The sequence below is a fragment of the Piliocolobus tephrosceles genome, chromosome 12 (assembly GCF_002776525.5).
Source record: "Piliocolobus tephrosceles isolate RC106 chromosome 12, ASM277652v3, whole genome shotgun sequence".
In the NCBI taxonomy this organism is placed as follows: Eukaryota; Metazoa; Chordata; class Mammalia; order Primates; family Cercopithecidae; genus Piliocolobus; species Piliocolobus tephrosceles.
In genome coordinates, this window is record NC_045445.1 from 115,222,949 (window position 1) to 115,243,320 (window position 20,372).

Genomic DNA, 20,372 nt, shown 5'->3' on the forward strand with positions numbered 1-20,372 from the left:
TAATGAAAATAGAACCAAGGCTACACATGTACAGCTCTTAGGGATAAATATTTCTTTCCTGTGTTGCTTTTTTTCTTTATTTTAGGGAGACAAACATTTCTGTCTTCTTTTCAGTTCAGCCAGTAAATATAACTCTAGTTAAATGATGGTATGGAATTAGGGGCTTTATTTGACCGTATTTTGTACTTTGACCTTACACTAACCTTGCACATAAGATACACAGAAATGAGGCCTAGGAAAGGTTAAGCAACTTGTCTAATTTCCACAATTAATAACAAAGGCAAAATATGAACATGTACTTGAAAAAATGATGATGCTATCCAAAAAGCACTTTTATATCTTAAGTCCTTGGTTAACAGTAAGTTTAATGTTTTTATACACTGTCTTCTCTAGCTTGTTCATTGAAAGCTAGAAGGTGAGCAATTCCATAAACAGTAAATGCTCAGTCTAATATGGCAGAATCCAGGAGTAATAATGAACACATTCAGTAAATGGTATGGCATAGACACCAAGGAATCAGAATAGACTCCTCACCTTTTAGAATAGACTTACTTCGGGTAGACTCTCTTATGTTTTATTACTAATTGGCCTTAAAATTTCTATTAAGTTTGCATGGTTCTTGCTCAAGGAATTTGTTTTCTTACGAAAATTTATTTCCACATGTAGGTCAAAAATGTAATGAAAAATATCATGGCTGGATTGCAACAAACCAACAGTGAAAAGATTCTCCTGAGCTGGGTCCGACAATCAACTCGTAATTATCCACAGGTTAATGTAATCAACTTCACCACCAGCTGGTCTGATGGCCTGGCTTTGAATGCTCTCATCCATAGTCATAGGTAAGATTACTGAGACATTAAATAACTTTTAAAAGTGGTGATTTAGACTGTGATGACGTATTTTTCCCCAGTACAATTCCAGATTATGTCCTACTTTACAACATGTTATGTACGTTGACCACATTGATCTACCATTCCATTGGAATGAACTAATTAAGAATATTTTCTTGTGTTTTATGTGGTACATATTATTTAGTTGTTGAAATACTAACATTAGTGGAGCATGAAATTGGTTATGGTAGAGGGTTTGACATTGGGACTCCCAGAAACTGCAGGTTGTATTCTAACTTGGCTGAGAATGGGGTTGGTCTTTTTATACAGATAATGTGTTTGTGTAAGCCTAAACTATACAGCTAAAAATGGTTCTAGATCTCATGTGAGTAGTTACAGTTAAATTAATTACCATCGTCAGATAAATAGTGTGGAGAAAAAAAATCTGTCTTATCAAATACACACACAGATATCAAACACCATAAAGTCCTGTATACTTTGTTCTAGTTCAGGGTCATAAGACGCTCAGAACATTTTAGCAACCAAGACAAAGAGCAGAACACAATTAATTCTATGACGTAGTGTTCAGAATACCAAAAGAAACAACTGCTCTGGAACAGCAAATCAATTGCTATAAAGCAAGAGAGCTTTTGTGGATCTTAATAAAAAGAACTCACTGTAATACAGTGAACCAAAGTCCTTAACTATATTCCATACAACATTATATTTCCTTTTCTTAAGATGAAAAACAAGTTTGTTTGTTTTTTTTTTCTTTGTGTAAAGCTCAGTAAATGAATTAATAACAGTTCAAAAAAAAACAAAGCAGTGTAGGAAATACATATGTATATGTATACACACATTTATAGATACGATATATATACCATATATACTACACCATTTAGACTCTATGTATAGATGTGTGTATATATGTATATATATATATATACACACACACATACACGTGTGTGTGTGTATATATATATATATATGCGTGTGTGTGTGTGTGTGTGAGAGAGAGAGAAGGGACTATAGTTACTCTATTTTGGTCTTCCTGTTACCCGTTTCATTTACCCAACCCAGGGCTAAATGCATTGACTAATTAACTGTGTTTAAAAAGACACCAGACTGCATCTTGCCTAATTTTCAGTGCAAGTTATGTTTTTTCACTTTGATTTTTTTTTGATGATTCTACAATTTTCCTATACCAATCCTGCTTCTAGAAAAGCTCAGAATATGAATTTTCTCTATGGTAAAGCTCAGTTCAAGAGCAAACACACTTCAAATAAGCATCTTTGTCAGGTGTCTTGCTCCAGCTGGATTTAATTAACCCCATCCAGATCGGGTTTCCAGGTGAATTACTCAGCAACCTGATTTTAGAAAAGAGGCAGACATGCATTCAAATGTCATGTTAAGCAATGTTACCACATTGTTTACCATATGACAGAAGAAAAATTTTCCACAGCTTCAATACAGTTAGATGAGAAGGGATAGAGACATTTGGTCTGTGTTTTAAGTCAATGCTCATTTATGCAGCCACATGCTTCACACTAAGGGCCTGAAAATATTGATTTTGCCCTTCATGTACACATTTGCAGATGAGCAAAAATATCAAGGATCAGGCTATATGGTCCTTGTTGGCTCTCTAACACTTTCCCTTCAAGTGGAAGACTTCAATCCTGCAAGCATGTTCACACTCTATCTTTGTTAATATTCTATTTCATGATTTCTGAATACATTTGTAGGTAATACAGTAAACATACCCAGATTGCCCTGCTTTATCTGTCCCTGACCCACTCTTTCTCTGTCAAAATATCCTCATTTATATATTCTCTCCTGTCATACTGGATGAATCATCAGTAACTATGCATTACATGGTTACTTTTCAAGAGGTTCTTCACGGTTGTTTAATGCTCTTTCATGAATCATCTCCCCCTTCTTTTTGTATTTGACAGATGTTCATATTCTTTAAAGAAAAAAAATGCTTGAAATTTCTGTTCCAAAGAGATTGTCATTGGCACACTTAGGAATGTCATGAGGTGCCCTGATTTCAATAATTGAGTGGCTCAACTATATAGAACAAACACATGGAGTTAATATAGAGCATAAGGATTGACTCAGGGTCATGGAAGTTAAAAGTTGTGTGATAAAATGCAAAGTCCACTACATTACCCTTCAAAGGATGCCAGATTTCTACTTTTTGTGTTAAAACCCAATGATAATTGATTAGAAATATGTACAAGATGCAGATAAAATTACAATAACTATAAAGTTTCAACTATCGTCCTAGATCCTTATTTTAGTGTATTACCACAGCAAATTAAAAGAAAATGGACACTAGAGTCAGGAGCGAAGGGAAAACAGAAACACAGTGTATCTTCATGACCCCAACCCTACTTTATCACATTTCAATTCTTAGATGCAGTCAGTGTCAGCTACTTGTACTTTGGTTCCTGATGGTTATAATAATACGTATGATAATGTTTCTACTTCTTGACAAACTAATTTCTAAGAGTATAGGTATTTACTCCATAGTATGAAGCCCAGCCATATTACCTTTCATCCCCAGGTATTTCCTAATTTGATTACTTATAATCATTTTATTCTTGTAATTTTTGCTTTTATTACATTAAATGGTACGAGTATACCTCTTGTTAAATTTTTACCAAGCTTAGAAAGCAACTTTTGACCAATATGAAAAATGAGAAAATCATCACACATACTTACTCTCGCCTCTTCTCCACCTCCCATTTTGAATTATATTATGTTTGCATCAGTAGTATTTGTAACATTTATATCTGTTCTGTAAAGATAGGTGCTTTTGGCTTGAGTCTGCAAATTGAAAATACATCACTGTTGTTATATAAATGTAATTAACATTACAGCAAAGTAATAGAAATGAATGCTTTTAAACAATTATGATTTTGTAGACACCATTCTAGGTAAAATATTCCATCAAGTTCCATGGCATAGATGCTATCATTTTACCCATCTCACAAATAGATAAACTGAGTCATAGAGAGGTTATGTAATTTACCTAAAACTATTTGGCTAGTATGTGGTAGAACTAGGATTTAAATTTTACTATCCTAATCATGGTGTTGATTTTATTAAAAATCTGGTAATCCTTGGTTGCAAGTTCATAAATTATGGCCCAGGTTAACATTAAATGCTATGTGAGTTTCCTCCATAGTTGCTTAGTTTTACAATTTTTACGCATTTGAAAATCATAGATATTTATAATGTTAATTAATTTTAATGGTATAAAATAATTCATTTTTAATGCTAGACGTGACCTCAAAGGCCATTTTGTGCAATGCTGATTTTTTGAATGAAAATGCCAAAGCTCAAGTAAATTACATGACTTAGATATTCACACACTGAGGTGGTTAGTTAGTGGCCAAGGAAAAGGGGAAGACAAGGGAAAATAGCAAGAATACATGAGCAATGCTCTTTTTGCTCATCATACTCATTTCAACCTTGTATATTATGCTGTAGATGAGAAAGCTAGTTTCTCATATGTTCCCACCTGTGTTCTTTTTCTACTCCCATTGCCTACATAAAAAATGAAGATAAGGCAGAGGGTATGTAGTGAACTTAAAAGTCCCCTAAATAGTCTACAATTTTTTAATTTTTAATATTTTTTCTTAAGGCATTTTACAGTTTACAAATATGCTAGTTTCCATAAGCTTGTTAGCTGTTTGGGGTATTTTGGAATATATGGAGGGATTACGATTTCCTAATAAGTGTACAAAATTTTGGTGTATTAACCACAGTAGAAGCAATTAAAGAACAAACAAATCTGTACATTTATTTACATTTTCATTTATTTATTTATTTATTTTGAGGCAGAGTCTCACTCTGTTGCACAGGCTAGAGTGCAGCGGGCCAATCTTGGCTCGCTGCAACCTCCGCTTCCCAGGTTGAAGCTATTCTACTGCCTCAGCTTCCTGAGTAGCTGGGACTACAGGCACCAGCCACCATGCCTGGCTAATTTTTGTATTTTTAGTAGAGTCGGAGTTTTACCACGTTGTCTAGGCTGGTCTCAAAATTCTGGCCTCAGGTGACCTGCCCGCCTCGGCCTCCCAAAGGAGGGATTACAGGCGTGAGCCACCAAGCCTGGCCAATTTTGAATTACGGATTTAGAAAATAACAGCTAACCTAGCTTTGTAACTTTTTTTTTTTTTTTTTTTTTTTTTGGCAAAGCATGAACTCTTAAACAGGAGTACATTAACAGATTCAAATATCCTAAAATCATATATAGATTCTGTTAACAGATATGGAGACTTATTTGTAGGAGTAGAAGTTTCATAGCTCTCAACAGATTCTCAAAAGTGTCTGTGATTCAGAAAAGGTGAAGAACCACTTTACTAATGATTTCCAGTGCTGTTGGGATAAATTGTAATTCATTAATAGCCAAGACCTCATGCAAACTCAACCAGTTTCGGTCTCTCAAACTTATCTCCCACCACTTCATACTTAGAATCTTCCAATGGAGCCAGGCCTGTGAGATCTTGATTATCTGAGCATGTCTTGCTTTTTTCCTTCCCTAAGAACTTCAGTTCTCTAATACTCACACAAGTTAGAATTCTATTATCAATATATTTTTAATGCAAGCCCAAATGTCTATTTAATCCACCTTTCAGCCTCAGAAAACTTTTTTGACCTCTTCAGATTTTATAAAACATTTTCTTATTGTCTGTGTTTTTTCACATTTAGAGTTTAATTAATATGGCTTCTTCATTTTCCTTGCTCATTAAATTTAAAATTCTTACAAGACAAGAACTGCCTCTTACACTCCTTTGCGTTTTCTCTATTATCAAGTAATATGGTACGTATGTTATATGTGCTCATCCATTCTCTCGTGTAGTTGATAAATACTTGTTGAGCCTTTATTATGTGTCAGACTGGGTTTCCAGCAGTGAACCAAACAGGCAATAAAAGATTGTACATTCTAGTGGAAGAGAAAGATACAGAGACAAGTTTAATTACATTATATAATATATTAAATAGTAAGCGTTAATGAGAACAGTATAAAGCAGATAAGGAGAAAGAAAATAAGTGTATGTGAGTTTGATGTGAGGCATACAATTTTCTTTTTCATTTATATATTTAGGAGACTGAGTTTTGCTGTCACCCAGGCTGGAGTGCAGTGGCACAATCATGGCTCACTACAGCCACCCAGGTTCAAGTGATTCTCCAACCTCAGTCTCCTGAGTAGCTGGGACCACAGGGGCATGCCAGCACACTTGACTACTTGTTTATTTTAAAAGTCATAGAGACCAGCTCTCACTATGTGTTTCAGGCTGGTCTCTAACTCCTGGCCTCAAGCAAATACTTTAGGCTCCGCCTCCCAAAGTGCTTGATTTACAGGTGTGAGCCAAGGTGCCTGGCTAGGATGCAATTTTAGATAGGGCTTGGGCAGGGAAGAACTTTGCAGTGATGTGATTTTCCAGTAAAGACCCAATGGAAGTAAAGTAATGAGCCACGTTGATGTCTTCGAAAAGTGAATACAAATCCAAATGCAGAAAACTATGGATCCTGTTTATGGGAATTGAGGAAAGAGACAAGAAATAAAATCAGGGAGTTAATAGGGACCTGGACCCTGTTCGACTTAGTAGATCACATGAAATACGTAATTTTCACTTCCCCTGAAGTAGAGATTTGAGAAGACGGATATGATGAAACGTGTTAACAGATCACTCTGGCAACTCTGCTGTGCGCTGATTAACACAGGCAAGAGTGAGAGAAGAGGGAACAGTTATGAGGCTATTGTGATAATTCATGCAAGATAAAATGGATTTTGGACTAGAGTGATGGCAGTGAGGATAGTCAGAAGCAGTCAAATTCTGAATACATTTTGAATTAAATGTTGTGTGAGAGTAAAATAGTCATTAAGGATGACTCCAAGGGTTTTCATCTGAGTAACTGCAATTTTAAGCATGTTGTTCATTATTGAGGAAGGGAGAACAGCAAGAAAAATAGATAGGTTTGGGGGAGTGTGAAGAGGATAAATATCAGAAGCTCCATCCAGGACACTTGAAGCTTGTGATGACTAAATGGAGATAATGAGTATGCAGAAGAATCTATAATTTTGAGTTTAGGGAAAAGGTCTGGGTTAGAGATATAAAACTGGGCATTACCAGTAAATAACTGGTATTGAAATCCCTGAGACTGGATGAGATAGATAAATTTTTGTTGCTCGGATAAGCTAGCATAGATTACTTGTCGTCTTCAAGATTTTCTTTCCCCCCCACATCTTTACTGATGTGTAATTAACAATACAAACATTGTATGTGTTTAAGTATACAACCTCAGCAATTTTTTTGAGACAGGGTCTCACTCTGTTGCCCAGGCTAGAGTGCAGTGGCACGATTATGGTTCACTGCACCCTCAATCTTCCTGGGCTCAGGTGATCCTCCAACCTCAACCACCTCCTGAGTAGCTGGAACTGTAGGCATGTGACACCACACCCAGCTAGTTTTTCTTTTCTTTTCTTTTCTTTTCTTTTTTTTTTTTTTTTGTGGAGACAAGCTTTCACCAAATTGTCTAGGCTGGTCTCAAACTTCTGGGCTCAAAGGATCTGCCTGCCTCCATCTCCCAAAGTGTTGAGATTACAGGCATGAACCACCACACCCAACAAGATTTTCAATTAAAATTACAACTTGTTTAAATAGAAATGTTTTGAAGGGTAAATGAATTACACTCAAACCTTAAGGACTACGGGGCATGGGTTGTCAATGAAAATTAAGCATGGAAGTAAATCTCATGGAACATTCTAGATTGATTTATATTTGTCTTTGTGTATGTGTGTATATGTATGTGTTTTAGGCCAGACCTGTTTGATTGGAATAGTGTGGTTTGCCAGCAGTCAGCCACACAGCGACTGGAACATGCATTCAACATCGCCAGATATCAATTAGGCATAGAGAAACTACTCGATCCTGAAGGTTGGTAAATTTCTGGACTACCACTGCTTTTAGTATAGTAGAGTTTAATGTTTTCATCCGAGACTTGTCATTTCTACACAAAATACAAAACTGCATATCTTAAGTTTTCCAGTACTCTAGATATATTTAAAATGTTCTGCTTTCTTGCACTATATTATGAATTGTCTTATTTAATTCTAGTTCTCAAAATATCAGTATCTAAAATTGCAGTGAAGACTTTGAGGAAAAAAGCCTTTAAAATGTATATGCCCTTTGGATGCAGCATACTGCATTTGGAGTGTATCGACTCCAAATAATTATAAAAAGTTAATGTTTTGCTTATGCTACCAAGAGATTTGATAGAGTAATCAGCTATAATTAATTAGCTCCTCTTGCCAATTTCATTCATATACTCTATAAAAGGCAACATGGTTTACTATTTAAATCAGGAAATCTATTCCTGCCACTACTTCTGTTGTAATTTTTCACTCTGGGGAGATCCTCTCTTAGATGGTTATTCATTTTCTGCTGCTTTAGTTGATAGGCAGAAATTTATTTGTTTTTATTATATTACACTTAAATAACGTTGACTCTTATCTCTGGTGCTACATAATCATACCTTCCAGAGATAGCAATGACAGGGATAATAACATTGTGACCTCTACTCTTTTGCTTGCCCATGAAGTACACTTTTGCCATGCCAATTTTGAAATTGTAGCCTCTGTTCTCAATTCTTAAGGCTTTGGGACACCGTAAATCAGAAGTTGGAAAAGTGAAGTCAGTGGGATTGAAGATATTTGGGTAGAAGCTGTTCTACAATAGAAGCTGATAATTAAATGTTTTTTCGAATATAGAATCAATTTCATCAATTCTAAAACAGGAGATCTTTGAATATTGATGATAGGTCCCATCAAGAAAAGCTCAAAAATGACCCAGAAGATAGCCATTTGCCAGTGAATTCATTATCAACCAGAATCTTAGTCCTCAGTTTTGCAGACACAGAAGCCTGATTGCCTCAGATTGTCTAGCAGATCCATATTGGGGTGGGAGGAGTTAACTTTAAATAAGCTTAAAAAGTGATAGATAAATAAAAATGGAAATTCAGTAATTTTAAATGAGATATAACAAGCAGCAGAATACTCACGATTGACAAATATATTGCTTTTGATAAGCAAATGTACTTGGGAAAGTAAATTATAACAACACAAATGTTAGTTTGTGAAGTTGGAATCGGATTAAGTTGATTCGAAATGTTTCTTCTCCTTGGGATAATGCATGGCTGAGCACTGAATGCTGTAACCCCTTTTTATTGCTTCTATACGTGATAGTATCTCTCCTGTCCCTGCTTTTAGCTCTAAGGGAGAAACTGTATTAATCCTATGTCCTTAGTTTGCAGTATAGGGGAAGGTTACTTTACTATTGACCCCTAGTGCACATTTGTATGTTTTCTCTTAGTTCAGTGAGGTAGAAAGGGCAGGCATAATGAAAATAGGGACTTCAACCCCTGAGGATAAAGAGCTATAGTGTATGATTTTGAAAGATAAGTCTGTTAATGTTTTTGTTTTTTATTGAATCACATATGGTGGTCAGTTCCCAACATCAAGGTGTATATTCTAGTTACTTTTGTGTGTGTCCTACCCTTTCATAAAACAGTAGGAGAAGGTTTAAAATAGATACTTTTCTTATTAAGTGACAAAATGGCTTTTGACCTCTAGTACTCCTTTGAACTTACAAAATAGGAGTGCCTAAATGGGCGTCCACATGATAATCAGAAAATAGGTTAATATATACACCTATGTATATACACTACCCACAAAAAATTTAAGTAAATAAAAACAGTTTTAAAAAGTACATTGACAAGCCTGTAATGAGAAAAAGTCAGGTACATGAATAGTGTATTTTATAGCTAAAAGAATCTGGTATACCTAACTCCATATGCTCTCCTAACTGGGAAGTATATGTAGAAATATATACTGTATAGCCTATAAGGTCACCATTTTATGTCTCAAACTTCAATTTAAAATCAACAAAATGTTATATGAAATATGGACTGATTAATGAAGATCCAGCCACTGCTTATGGTCTCGTTTTGCCAGTACAATCTCAGATCTGTAAAGCCTTTCTATTTATGGACTCTTCCAATTCAAAGAGCATCCTGTCGCTTAAACAGGTTTCTTGTTTACTTACATAGAGGTGTTTATAGTATTCTCTGATGGTAGTTTGTATTTCTGTGGGATCAGTGGTGATATGCCCTTTATCATTTTTTATTGTGTCTATTTGATTCTTCTCTCCTTCATTATTTGTCTAGTGGTCTATTTTGTTAATCTCTTCAAAAAAAAAAAAAAAAAAAACTCCTGAATTCATTGATTTTTTTCATGTCTCTGTCTCCTTCAGTTCTGCTTTGATCTTAGTTATTTCTTGTTTTCTGCTAGCTTTTGATTTGTTTGCTCTGGCTTCTCTAGTTCTTTCAATTGTGGTGTGAGGGTGTTGGTTTTAGATCTTTCCTGCTTTCTCCTGTGGGCATTTAGTGCTATAAATTTCCCTCTAAACACTGCTTTAGCTGTGTCCCAGAGATTCTGGTACATTGTATCTTTGTTCTCATGGGTTTCAAAGAACTTCTTTATTTCTGCCTGAATTTTGTTATTTACCCAGTAGTTATTCAGAAGCAGGTTGTTCAGTTTCCATGTAGTTGTGTGGTTTTGAGTGAGTTTCTTAATTCTGAGTTCTAATTTGATTGCACTGTGGTCTGAGAGGCTGCTACGATTTTCGTTCTTTTGCATTTGCTGAGGAGTGTTTTACTTCCAATTATGTGATCAATTTTAGAATAAGTGTGGAGTAGTACTGAGAAGAATGTATGTCCTGTTGATTTGGGGTGGAGACTTCTGTAGATGTCTCTTTGGTCCACTTGGTCCCAAGCTAAATTCAAGTCTTGAACATCCTTGTTAATTTTCTGTCTCATTGATCTGTCTAATGTTGACAGTGGGGTGTTAAAGTCTCCCACTATTACTGTGTGGGAATCTAAGTCTCTCTGTAGATCTCTAGGAACTTGCTTTATGAATCTGGGTTCTTCTGTATTGGGTGCATATATATTTAGGATAGTTAGGTCTTCCTATTGCATTGATCCCTTTACCATTATGTAATGACCTTCTTTGTCTTTTTTTATCTTTGTTGGTTTAAAGTCTATTTTATCAGAGACTAGGATTGCAGCCCCTGCTTTTTTTTTTTTTTTTTTTTTTTTGGCTCCCCACTTGCTTGGTAAATCTTCCTCCATCCCTTTATTTTGAGCCTATGTGTGTCTTTGCACGTGAGATTGCTCTCCTGAATACAGCACACCGATGAGTCTTGACTCGTTATACAATTTGCCAGTCTGTGTCTTTGAATTGGAGCATTTAGCCCATTTACATTTAAGGTTAATATTGTTATATGTAAATTCGATCCTGTCATTATGATGCTAGCTGGTTATTTTGCTTATTAGTTGATGCAGTTTCTTCATGGTGTTGATGGTCTTTACAATTTGGTATGCTTTTGCACTGGCTGGTACCGGTTTTTCCTTTCCATATTTAGTGCTTCCTGAAGGAGCTCTTGTAGGGCAGGCCTGGTGGTGACAAAATCTCTCAGCATTTGCTTGTCTGTAAAGGATTCTATTTCTCCTTCACTTATGAAGCTTAGTTTGACTGTATATGAAATTCTGAGTTAAAAATTATTTTAAGAATGTTGAGTATTGGTTCCCACTCTCTTCTGGCTTGTAGGATTTCTGCAGAGAGATCTGCTGTTAGTCTGAGGGGCTTGCCTTTGTGGATAAGCCGACCTTTCTGTCTGGCTGTCCTTAACATTTTTTTCTTCATTTCAACCTTGGTGAATCTGACAATTATGTGTCTTGGGGTTGCTCTTTTTGAGGAATATCTTTGTGGTGGTCTCTGTATTTCCTAAATTTGAATGGTGGGCTGTCTTGCTAGGTTGGGAAAATTCTCCTGGATAATATCCTGAAGAGTCCTTTCTAACTTGGTTCCATTCTTGCCATCACTTTCCAGTATACCAATCAAACCTAGGTTTGATCTTTTCACATAGTCCCATATTTTGTGGAGGCTTTGTTCATTGCTTTCATTCTTCTTTCTCTCATCTTCTCTTCACACTTTATTTAATTAAGTTGATCTTCAATCTCTGATATTCTTTCTTCTGCTTGATCGATTGAGCTATTGATACTTGTATATGCTTCATGATGTTCTTGTGCTGTGTTTTTCAGTTCCATCAGGTCATTTATGTTCTGTAAACTGGTTAGCAATTTGTCTAACCTTTTTTCAAGGTTCTTAGCTTCCTCACATTGGGTTAGAACATGCTCCTTTAGCTTGGAGGAGTTTATTACCCACCCTTCTGAAGCCTATTTCTGTGAATTCGTCAAACTCATTCTCCGTCCAGTTTTGTTCTCTTCCTGGTGAGGGGTTGTGATCCTTTGGAGGAGAAGAGGCGTTCTGATTTTGGAATTTTCAGCCTTTTTGTGCTGGTTTTTCCTCATCTTTGGATTTATCTACCTTTGGTCTTTAATGTTGGTGAACTTCAGATGGGGTTTTTGTGTAAATGTCCTTTTTGTTGATGTTGATGCTGTTCCTTTCTGTTTGTTAGTTTTCCTTCTAATGTGTCCCTCTGCTGCAGGTCTGCTGGGGTTTGCTGGAGGTCACTCCAGACCCTGTTTGCCTGGGTATCCCCAGCAGAGACTGCAGAACAGCAAAGATTGTTGCCTGTTTCTTCCTCTGGAAGCTTCGTCACAGAGGGGCACCTGCCAGATGCCAGCTGGAGCTCTCCTGTATGAAGTGTCTGTCGACCCCTGCTGGGAGGCATGTCCCAGTCAGTAGGCACAGGGGTCAACCCACTTGAGAAGGCAGTCTGTCCCTTAGCAGAGCTTGAGTGCTGTGTTAGGAGATCCGCTGCTCTCTTCAGAGCCAGCAGACAAGGACATTTAAGTCTGCAAAAGCTGTGCCCACAGCTGCCCCTTCGCCCAGGTTCTCTGTCCCAAGGAGATGGGAGTTTTATCTATAAGCCCCTGACTAGGGCTGCTGCCTTTGTTTCAGAGATGCCCTGCCCAGATAGGAAGAATCTAGAGAGGCAGTCTGGCTACAGTGGCTTTGCTGAGCTGCAGTGGGCTCTGCCCAGTTTGAACTTTCCAGCAACTTTGTTTACACTGTGAGGGGACATCGGCCTACTCAGGCCTCAATAATGGTGGATGCCCCTCCCTCCACCAAGCTGGAGTCTCAGGTCAGCTTCAGACTGCTGTGCTGGCAGCGAGAATTACAAGCCAGTGGATCTTAGCTTGCTGGTGCTCCGTGGGGGTTGGATCTGCTGAGATAGACCACTTGGCTCCCTGGTTTCAGCCCCCTTTCCAGGGGAGCGAATGTTTCTGTCTCGTTGGTGTTCCAGGCACCACTGGGGTGTTAGACTCCCACACAATAATAGTGGGAGTCTTTAACACCCCACTGTCAATATTAGATCAATGAGACAGAAAATTAACAAGGATATTCAGGACTTGAGCTTAGCTCTGGACCAAGCAGACCTAATTGACATCTACACAGAACTCTCCACCCTGAATCAACAGAATGTACATTCTTCTCAGCACCACATCGCACTTACTCTAAAATTGATCACATAATTGGAAGTAAAACGCTCCTCAGCAAATGCAAAAGAATGAAAATCATAACAGTCTCTCAGACCACAGTGCAATCAAATTAGAAGGCAGGATTAAGAGACTCAAAAGCACACAACAACATGGAAACTGAACAAAGCTGCTCCTGAATGACTACTGGGTGAATAATGAAATTAGGGCAGAAATAAATAAGTTTTTTGAAACCAATGAGAACAAACACACAACGCACCAGAATCTCTGGGACACAGCTAAAGCAGTATTCAGAGGGAAATTTATAGCACTAAATGCCCACAGGAGAAAGTGGGAAAGACCTACACCCATCAACCCGTCATCTGTGTTAGATATTTCCCCTAATGCTATCACTCCCCTAGCTCCCCACCCCACAAAAGGTCCCAGTCTGTGATGTTCCACTGCATCCATGTGTTCTCATTGTTCAACTCCCATTTATGAGTGAGAACATGTAGTGGTTGGTTTTCTGTTCCTGTGTTAGTTTGTTGATGGGTATAGCAAACCACCATGTCATGTGTATACCTATGTAACAAAGTTGCACATTCTGCACATGTATCCCAAAACCTAAAGTATAATGTAATAAAAAGTTTCTTAAAGTTTACTTATGGCTGCAAATAAGATGAGGATTCAGCGTAAGTCTTACATTTTTAAAATATGCCAATTCTTGCCATTGTGTTAGGGAAACCCCCAAATACACATTTATACATTTTTGCCCAGCATTTTTCAAGAGATAATCTCAGTGATGATTCAAAGAAAAACATAAGTAAATCGTAAGAATTTTTATTTACTGATTTCTTAGTCACAAAAGACAGAACACCATCTCTTGAAGTCTCAGACTTAGAACACTCTCTTCAGTAGATTTTCCAGGCAAAATTCATGATTCATGCCTGTATAGTAATTGCTTTTGTGATGTTCATATTTTTATTTAACCAGATATTCGTTCTTTAGCTTATACCTGATGTCAGCTAATCTCCAAAGAAATTTCATTTTAAATTGGTTATGCTCCTTAGGAGAGTAATGAAACATTGGGGAATAATTTTATTATTGGGGGATTGAAGCTGTATTTGGTTTAAAAAATACCTGCCAAATAATGCTTTGAGAATTTTAAACATATGCCTTGTTGATGGAATTGCTTTATAAATTAAGAAGTCATTGAAACATTGTAGGATTTCATATATGGAATTCGATATGCTTTGTTTGGCCTTAACTGGTGTTTTGAGGCCTGAGGTTTGGTTTTAAGTGGAATTGCCTTTTAAAATGAGTAGCAGTAGGCATTAGCATAAGCAATTTCAGGGGCTGTTTCTAGTGTGTTTAAATGTTAACATATGCAAAAATAAGTACATCTAGGGTAAACTTAATAAATCATGTATGTTTATGCTCCCAGATAATAGGTATATCTCCTTAAAAATATCCTTTTGTGAATCAGACAATTCACTTGCCATTATGATTTCTCTATAAGATAGTACATTCTACATGCGTTGGTCGTGGGTTTTCATATACATTGTTTGTTTCTCTGGGTTTCAAACATACTGGTTTCTTTGCCAGTCCAAAAAAAACAAAAACAAAAACAAAACAAAACAAAACAAACTCCCTGTATTGGGAGTGCTTTGTAAGCTTTCCCTTGTGAATAGCAAAGTGAGGATGTTCTCTTTAAAGGAATTAAAAAAAAAAAAAAAAAATCAGGGATAAAACATTGCGCCTGTTCTTAGATGTCTTTTGAATATTAGTGTAGAAAGTAATTTCCATTTAGGATATGAAATATGATGTGGAAATGCTCTTATTTACCAGGGTAACTTGAGAACAAAAATGAATAATGACAGTCACATTTGACCAAAAAAGAAAGAAGACTAGGACTCAAGATAAATTTTTGTATCCTCAAAATGACATTTACAAACCAGTTAGGGTTTGGTTTTAATCCACTTTATTTTGACTTCCTGAGAATGGTTACATGGATTCTATTTTCTGCTCGGCTAATTTCTGCATCACTCTTCAGTTGTTTTTATAGCCGCCTTTTCCAAGAATTAGCTCTGCCTATTGGAAAGTTTTACTCCTGGAGTGAATGGTTTCAGACTTGACTTTGTATGCATGCACGATTTTAACCTATAAAAATAATGATGGAGAGATATGTAGAATTTACTATAAAAGAGAAGCATATCTTTAAGGCCTCTTATGTTGGGTTTGATATCAATTGACTGAACAAGGGCCATTTTAACTTTTTTCCACCTCTGCTGTAATCATCACATTTTGATACCATAATGGCAAGAAATGTTAATAAGTAGTTTACACTGGTTAAAATGGAGAGGGTTAATTCTCAGGAGGATTAGAGTTCATTTAAATAAATACTTTTGTGAACATAAACACTCATTTTGTATCATTTAGATTTTTTTTTCTAGAACTCATAGAGTACCTTGTTTTCAGAAAATCTGATGCAATTGCAATGTATTGGTGTTCCTTCTCTATATATGGTATTTCAACTAGAAATTATTACTGTAAATATTTCAGACACTCTAGAGTCAAACTCGGCAGTTGAAAATGTATTGTCTATGTATTTAAGAAAATATTTCACCGACACTTACATGAATGAAAAATGGCCATTGCCTTTTTGATGGCAAAGTAATATATACCAAATAGGTATGATACAGATGACTAGATTAACATTCAGATATTATTGTAGCAATTTCCTCTTCCCTGATGGAGAACCTTGAAATTGCTCTTCATAACAAAAATTAAGACATAAATGTTAACACGTATTTCCCAGTGGCCTAAAAGAAGAGACATCAGAATATTCCTGTGTGTTCTCTTGATGTTCTGTCTTCTACATTTTTCTCAGTTCAGATATCATAGAAAACTGAGTATTTTCTGGGCAATTGGAACCAATCACTAATAAATGAAAGCAATTTTTGTTCTCCTTATCCATTTCAGTTGTTTAGATGATACAAAATTGCATGTAACTGTCCCAAATTCACCTACTTGGATAACAGAGACCTGAAAAGTAGTAAATATGATATTTGTGTGTGCACACACCTGGCTTGAATTTACACTTTATAACAAATTTTGGTATTTTCTACTAATCTTTCACATTCTTCTATGATTTGTCACCATTTTAACTTTATGGAAAATAGCCAGTTTATATCTACCTCACCTAGGAACTCATTTGTTAAAGTATGCTTAAGTAAGAGCTTCTTACTCATTTGGGGAGTTTAAATAATGAACTATAATCATGTGATTGAAGATTTGCGTTATGGGTTAGGTTCTATGCCAAATTTGTTCAGAAACACTGAAATATAATTGTTACCTAGATAAATGAGAATCTCTTTTCAGTTAGCTTACCAGGATTATTTTCACAACTTTTTTTTTTTTCAATTACTGGGGAAATATAACATCTTTGGCCTATACAGTGACATTAAGTGATTTTTGAGTGATTGATAAGACATTAATAAATTATTTCAATAATGAGAAATGCAGCCATGAGGTTCTAATGCTAAAGGATATATAATGTATATTTTGCTGATAGTTGGAAAATTTACTTCACTGTCTTCAAAATGGAGTTAACTGTGTTTCATAAATAATTATAAGTGATATCACAGGGCTGAGTGCAATGGCTGACACCTGTAATCCCAGCACATTGGGAGGCCAAGGCAGGAGAATTGGTTTAGGCCCGGAGTTCAAGGCTGTGATTAGCTATGATTGTGCCATGACACTCCAGCCTAGGCAAAAGAGCGAGATCCCGCTCCCCACCCCACAAAATAAATAAATAAAGACATCACAGAACCTGCAAATGAATATCCAAAAACCATAAAACTGGGTACTGGGAAAATAGATATTAGGCTGGTACATATGTTTTCCAATGAAATAATTTCTATGTATAAAATGCATGTGACGTTTTATAGCTGGAATATGAAATAATGAAAATATACTATTTTACAACACTATTTGGGTAAAATAATGATAAACTAAAGTCTTGGTTGATGCGATTTAAATCTTAGGGAAATTTAATTCTCATACAATAGGATTTATTCTTTGCAGAGGGAAACCAGAAGCTTTACAGTTGTCTGGTGATTTTATTTTAAAGTAATAAGCTATCCTGTTAGATTTATTCTCTTTTTAGAACATTTATTTTTATTGATGCATAACATTTTATATATATGTACATGTGATATTTTGTTACATGCACTGAATGTGTAATGGTCAAGTCAGTGTGTTTGGGGTATTCATTACTTTGAGTATTTATCATTTTTATGTGCTGTGAACATTTCAAGTTCTCTCAGCTACTTGGAAATGTACATTATATTGCTAACTCTAGTCATCCCTTTCTACTGTTGAACATTAGAATATATACCTTTCAACGAACTGTGTGTTTGTACCCATTAAATAACCCCTCTTTATATTCCCTTCCTACCCTTGCTAGCCTCTCATATCTTATACTCTCGGTTTCCATGAGAACAACTGTTTTTTACACCTATATATGAGTAAGAACATGTAAAATCTGTTTATCTTTGCCTGGATTGTTTCACTTCATAAACGGCATTTTCATTCATGTTGGTGCAGATGGATGAAGAGTATTCCACTGTGTATATGTAACACATTTTCTTTATCCATTTGTTCTCTAAGTGACACTTAATTTGCTATTATAAGTAGTGCCTCAATAAACTTGAAAGTACGGGTGTGCCATGCATATATTTTTCCTGATAGCTAGAAAAGTATATGATTGCTTTCCCTTTACATAAATACTTACCAGTGGGATTACTGACACATATCGTATTTCTATTTTTAGTTTTTTGAGAAATCTCCTCCATACTGTTTTCAATAGTGGCTATACTAACTTATATTCTGAACTACAATAACGTATTAAGAGTTCCCTTTTCGTTGCACCTCATCAATGTCTGTTGTTTTCTTGTCTTTTTAATAGTCATTCTAACTGGGGCAAGATGATAGTTGATCATGGCTTGATTTGCATTTCCCTAGTGATTAGTGATGTTGAGCATTTTTTCATATACCCACTGGTCATTTGTCTTTTGAGAAATACCTATTCATGTCCTTTGTCTATTTTAATGTGATTTTTTTTTTTTACTGTCAAATTGTTTGAGATCCTTGTATATCCTAGATATTAGTCTCTTGTCTGAATAGTTTACAAATCTTTTCTCCCATTCAGCAGGTTGTCTCTTCACTCTTTTGAGTGCTTCCTTTGTTGTACAAAAGCTCTTTCATTTATTACAGTCCCATTTACCTATTTTTGTGTTCGTTGCCTGTGCTTTCGAGGTCGTAACCGTATGATCTTTGCCTAGACCAAGGTCCTGCCTTGTTTTCCCTATGTTTACCTCTTGTAGTTTCAGTTTTCGGTCTTACCTTTAAATCCTTAATCCATCTTGAGCTGATTTTTCTAATATGGTGAGAGACAAGGATCCAGCTTCATACTTGTGCATCTGACAATCCAATTCTCACCACCATTTGAGGAGGACGTCCTTTCCCCCAATGTATGTTCTTGGTGCTTTAGTCAAAAATAAGTTGGATGTAAATAAGTGGATTTAATTCTGAGTTCTGTAATCTATTCCGTTGTTCTATATGTCTGTTTTTATACCAGCACCTTGCTGACCTTGCTGTTTTGTCAAGTAGTGTGATTCATAAAACTTTGTTCTTTTGCTCGGGATTGCTTTGGCTATTCAGACTCTTCTGGTCCCATACACATTTTACGATCACTTTTTTTCCATTTCTGTATTCTGATAGTGACTGCATTATTCAATGTAGAATGCTTTGAGTAGAATGACCATGTTAATAACACTAATTCTTCTGACTCATAAACGTGAAATGACTTTCCATTTATTGGTGTACTCTTCAATTTGTTTCATCAGTGTTTTGTATTTTATATGGATCTTTCCCTCCTGGGTTAAATTTATTCCTAGGTATTATTTCCAGCCATTGTAAATAGGTTTGCCTTCTTGATTTCTTCCTCAGCTCGTTCATTATTGGTGTATAGAAATGCTACTGAATTTTGTGTGTTGATTTTTGTATCCTGCAACTTTACTAAATTTATCAGATCTGAGAGCTTTCTGGTGAAGGTGTAGCTTTTTCTAGCTGTAAGTTATTAGCAAAGAGCAATAATTGGACAACAATTTCTCCTGTTGGGATGCCTGTACTTCTTTCTCTTACTCGATTGCTCTGGCTAGGACTTCCAGTACTATGTTGAAAAAGAGTGCTGAAAGTGGGCATCCTTGTCTTGTTCCAGTTTTATAGGGAGAAGTTTTTCAGCTTTTCCCCGTTCAGTTTGATACTACTTGTAGGTTTGTCATATATGGTCTTTATTATGTTAATACATGTTTTTTTTTTTTGTATGCCTAATTTGTTGAGAGTTTTTATCATGAAAGGATGTTAAATTTTATGAAAGATTCTTTTGTGTCTATTGAAAAGATGTTTCCTGTTTTTCATTCTCTTGATGTAATATATCATATTTATTGATTTATGTATGATGTATCCTTGTATCATTGGGATAAATTCCACTTGATGATATATTTTTTATGTTGGATTGCTAGCATTTTGCAGAGAATTTCTATATCAGTGTTCATCAGGGTTGTCGGCGTGTAGTTTTTGTTGCATAGTTTTCTGGGTTTGGCATCAGGGTAATGCTGGCTTCATAGAATGAGATGGGGGAATTCCTTCCTCTTCAATTTTTTTGGAACACTTACAGGAGAATTGGTAAAGTTTGGTAGAATTCAGCAGTAAAAACATCTGGTCCTGGACTGTCTTTGTTGGGAAACTTTTTAATATTCCTGATTCAAGCTCATTACTAATTACAGGTCTGTTCAGATTTTCTATTTCTTCTTGATTCAACCATGGTTGGTGGTGTGTGTCCAGGAATTTATAAATTTCCTCTAGATTTTTAGATTTTTAGTTTATTAGTTTACAGTTGTTCATTATAGTCTCTGAACTTTTCCTATAGTATCAGTTGTAATGTCTCTGTCTTCATTTATGATTTTG

General features: G+C 35.9%; 1 protein-coding gene across 1 annotated transcript in view; it reads left to right on the plus strand.

Annotated features, from left to right (window-relative positions):
• Positions 1 to 20,372, plus strand: part of DMD (dystrophin) — a 2,292,995-nt gene that overhangs the window by 537,469 nt on the left and 1,735,154 nt on the right. Inside the window, 2 exon segments of the mRNA XM_026451980.1 lie at positions 667 to 839; positions 7,659 to 7,777. Of these exon segments, the coding sequence (XP_026307765.1) occupies positions 667 to 839; positions 7,659 to 7,777 (292 nt within the window).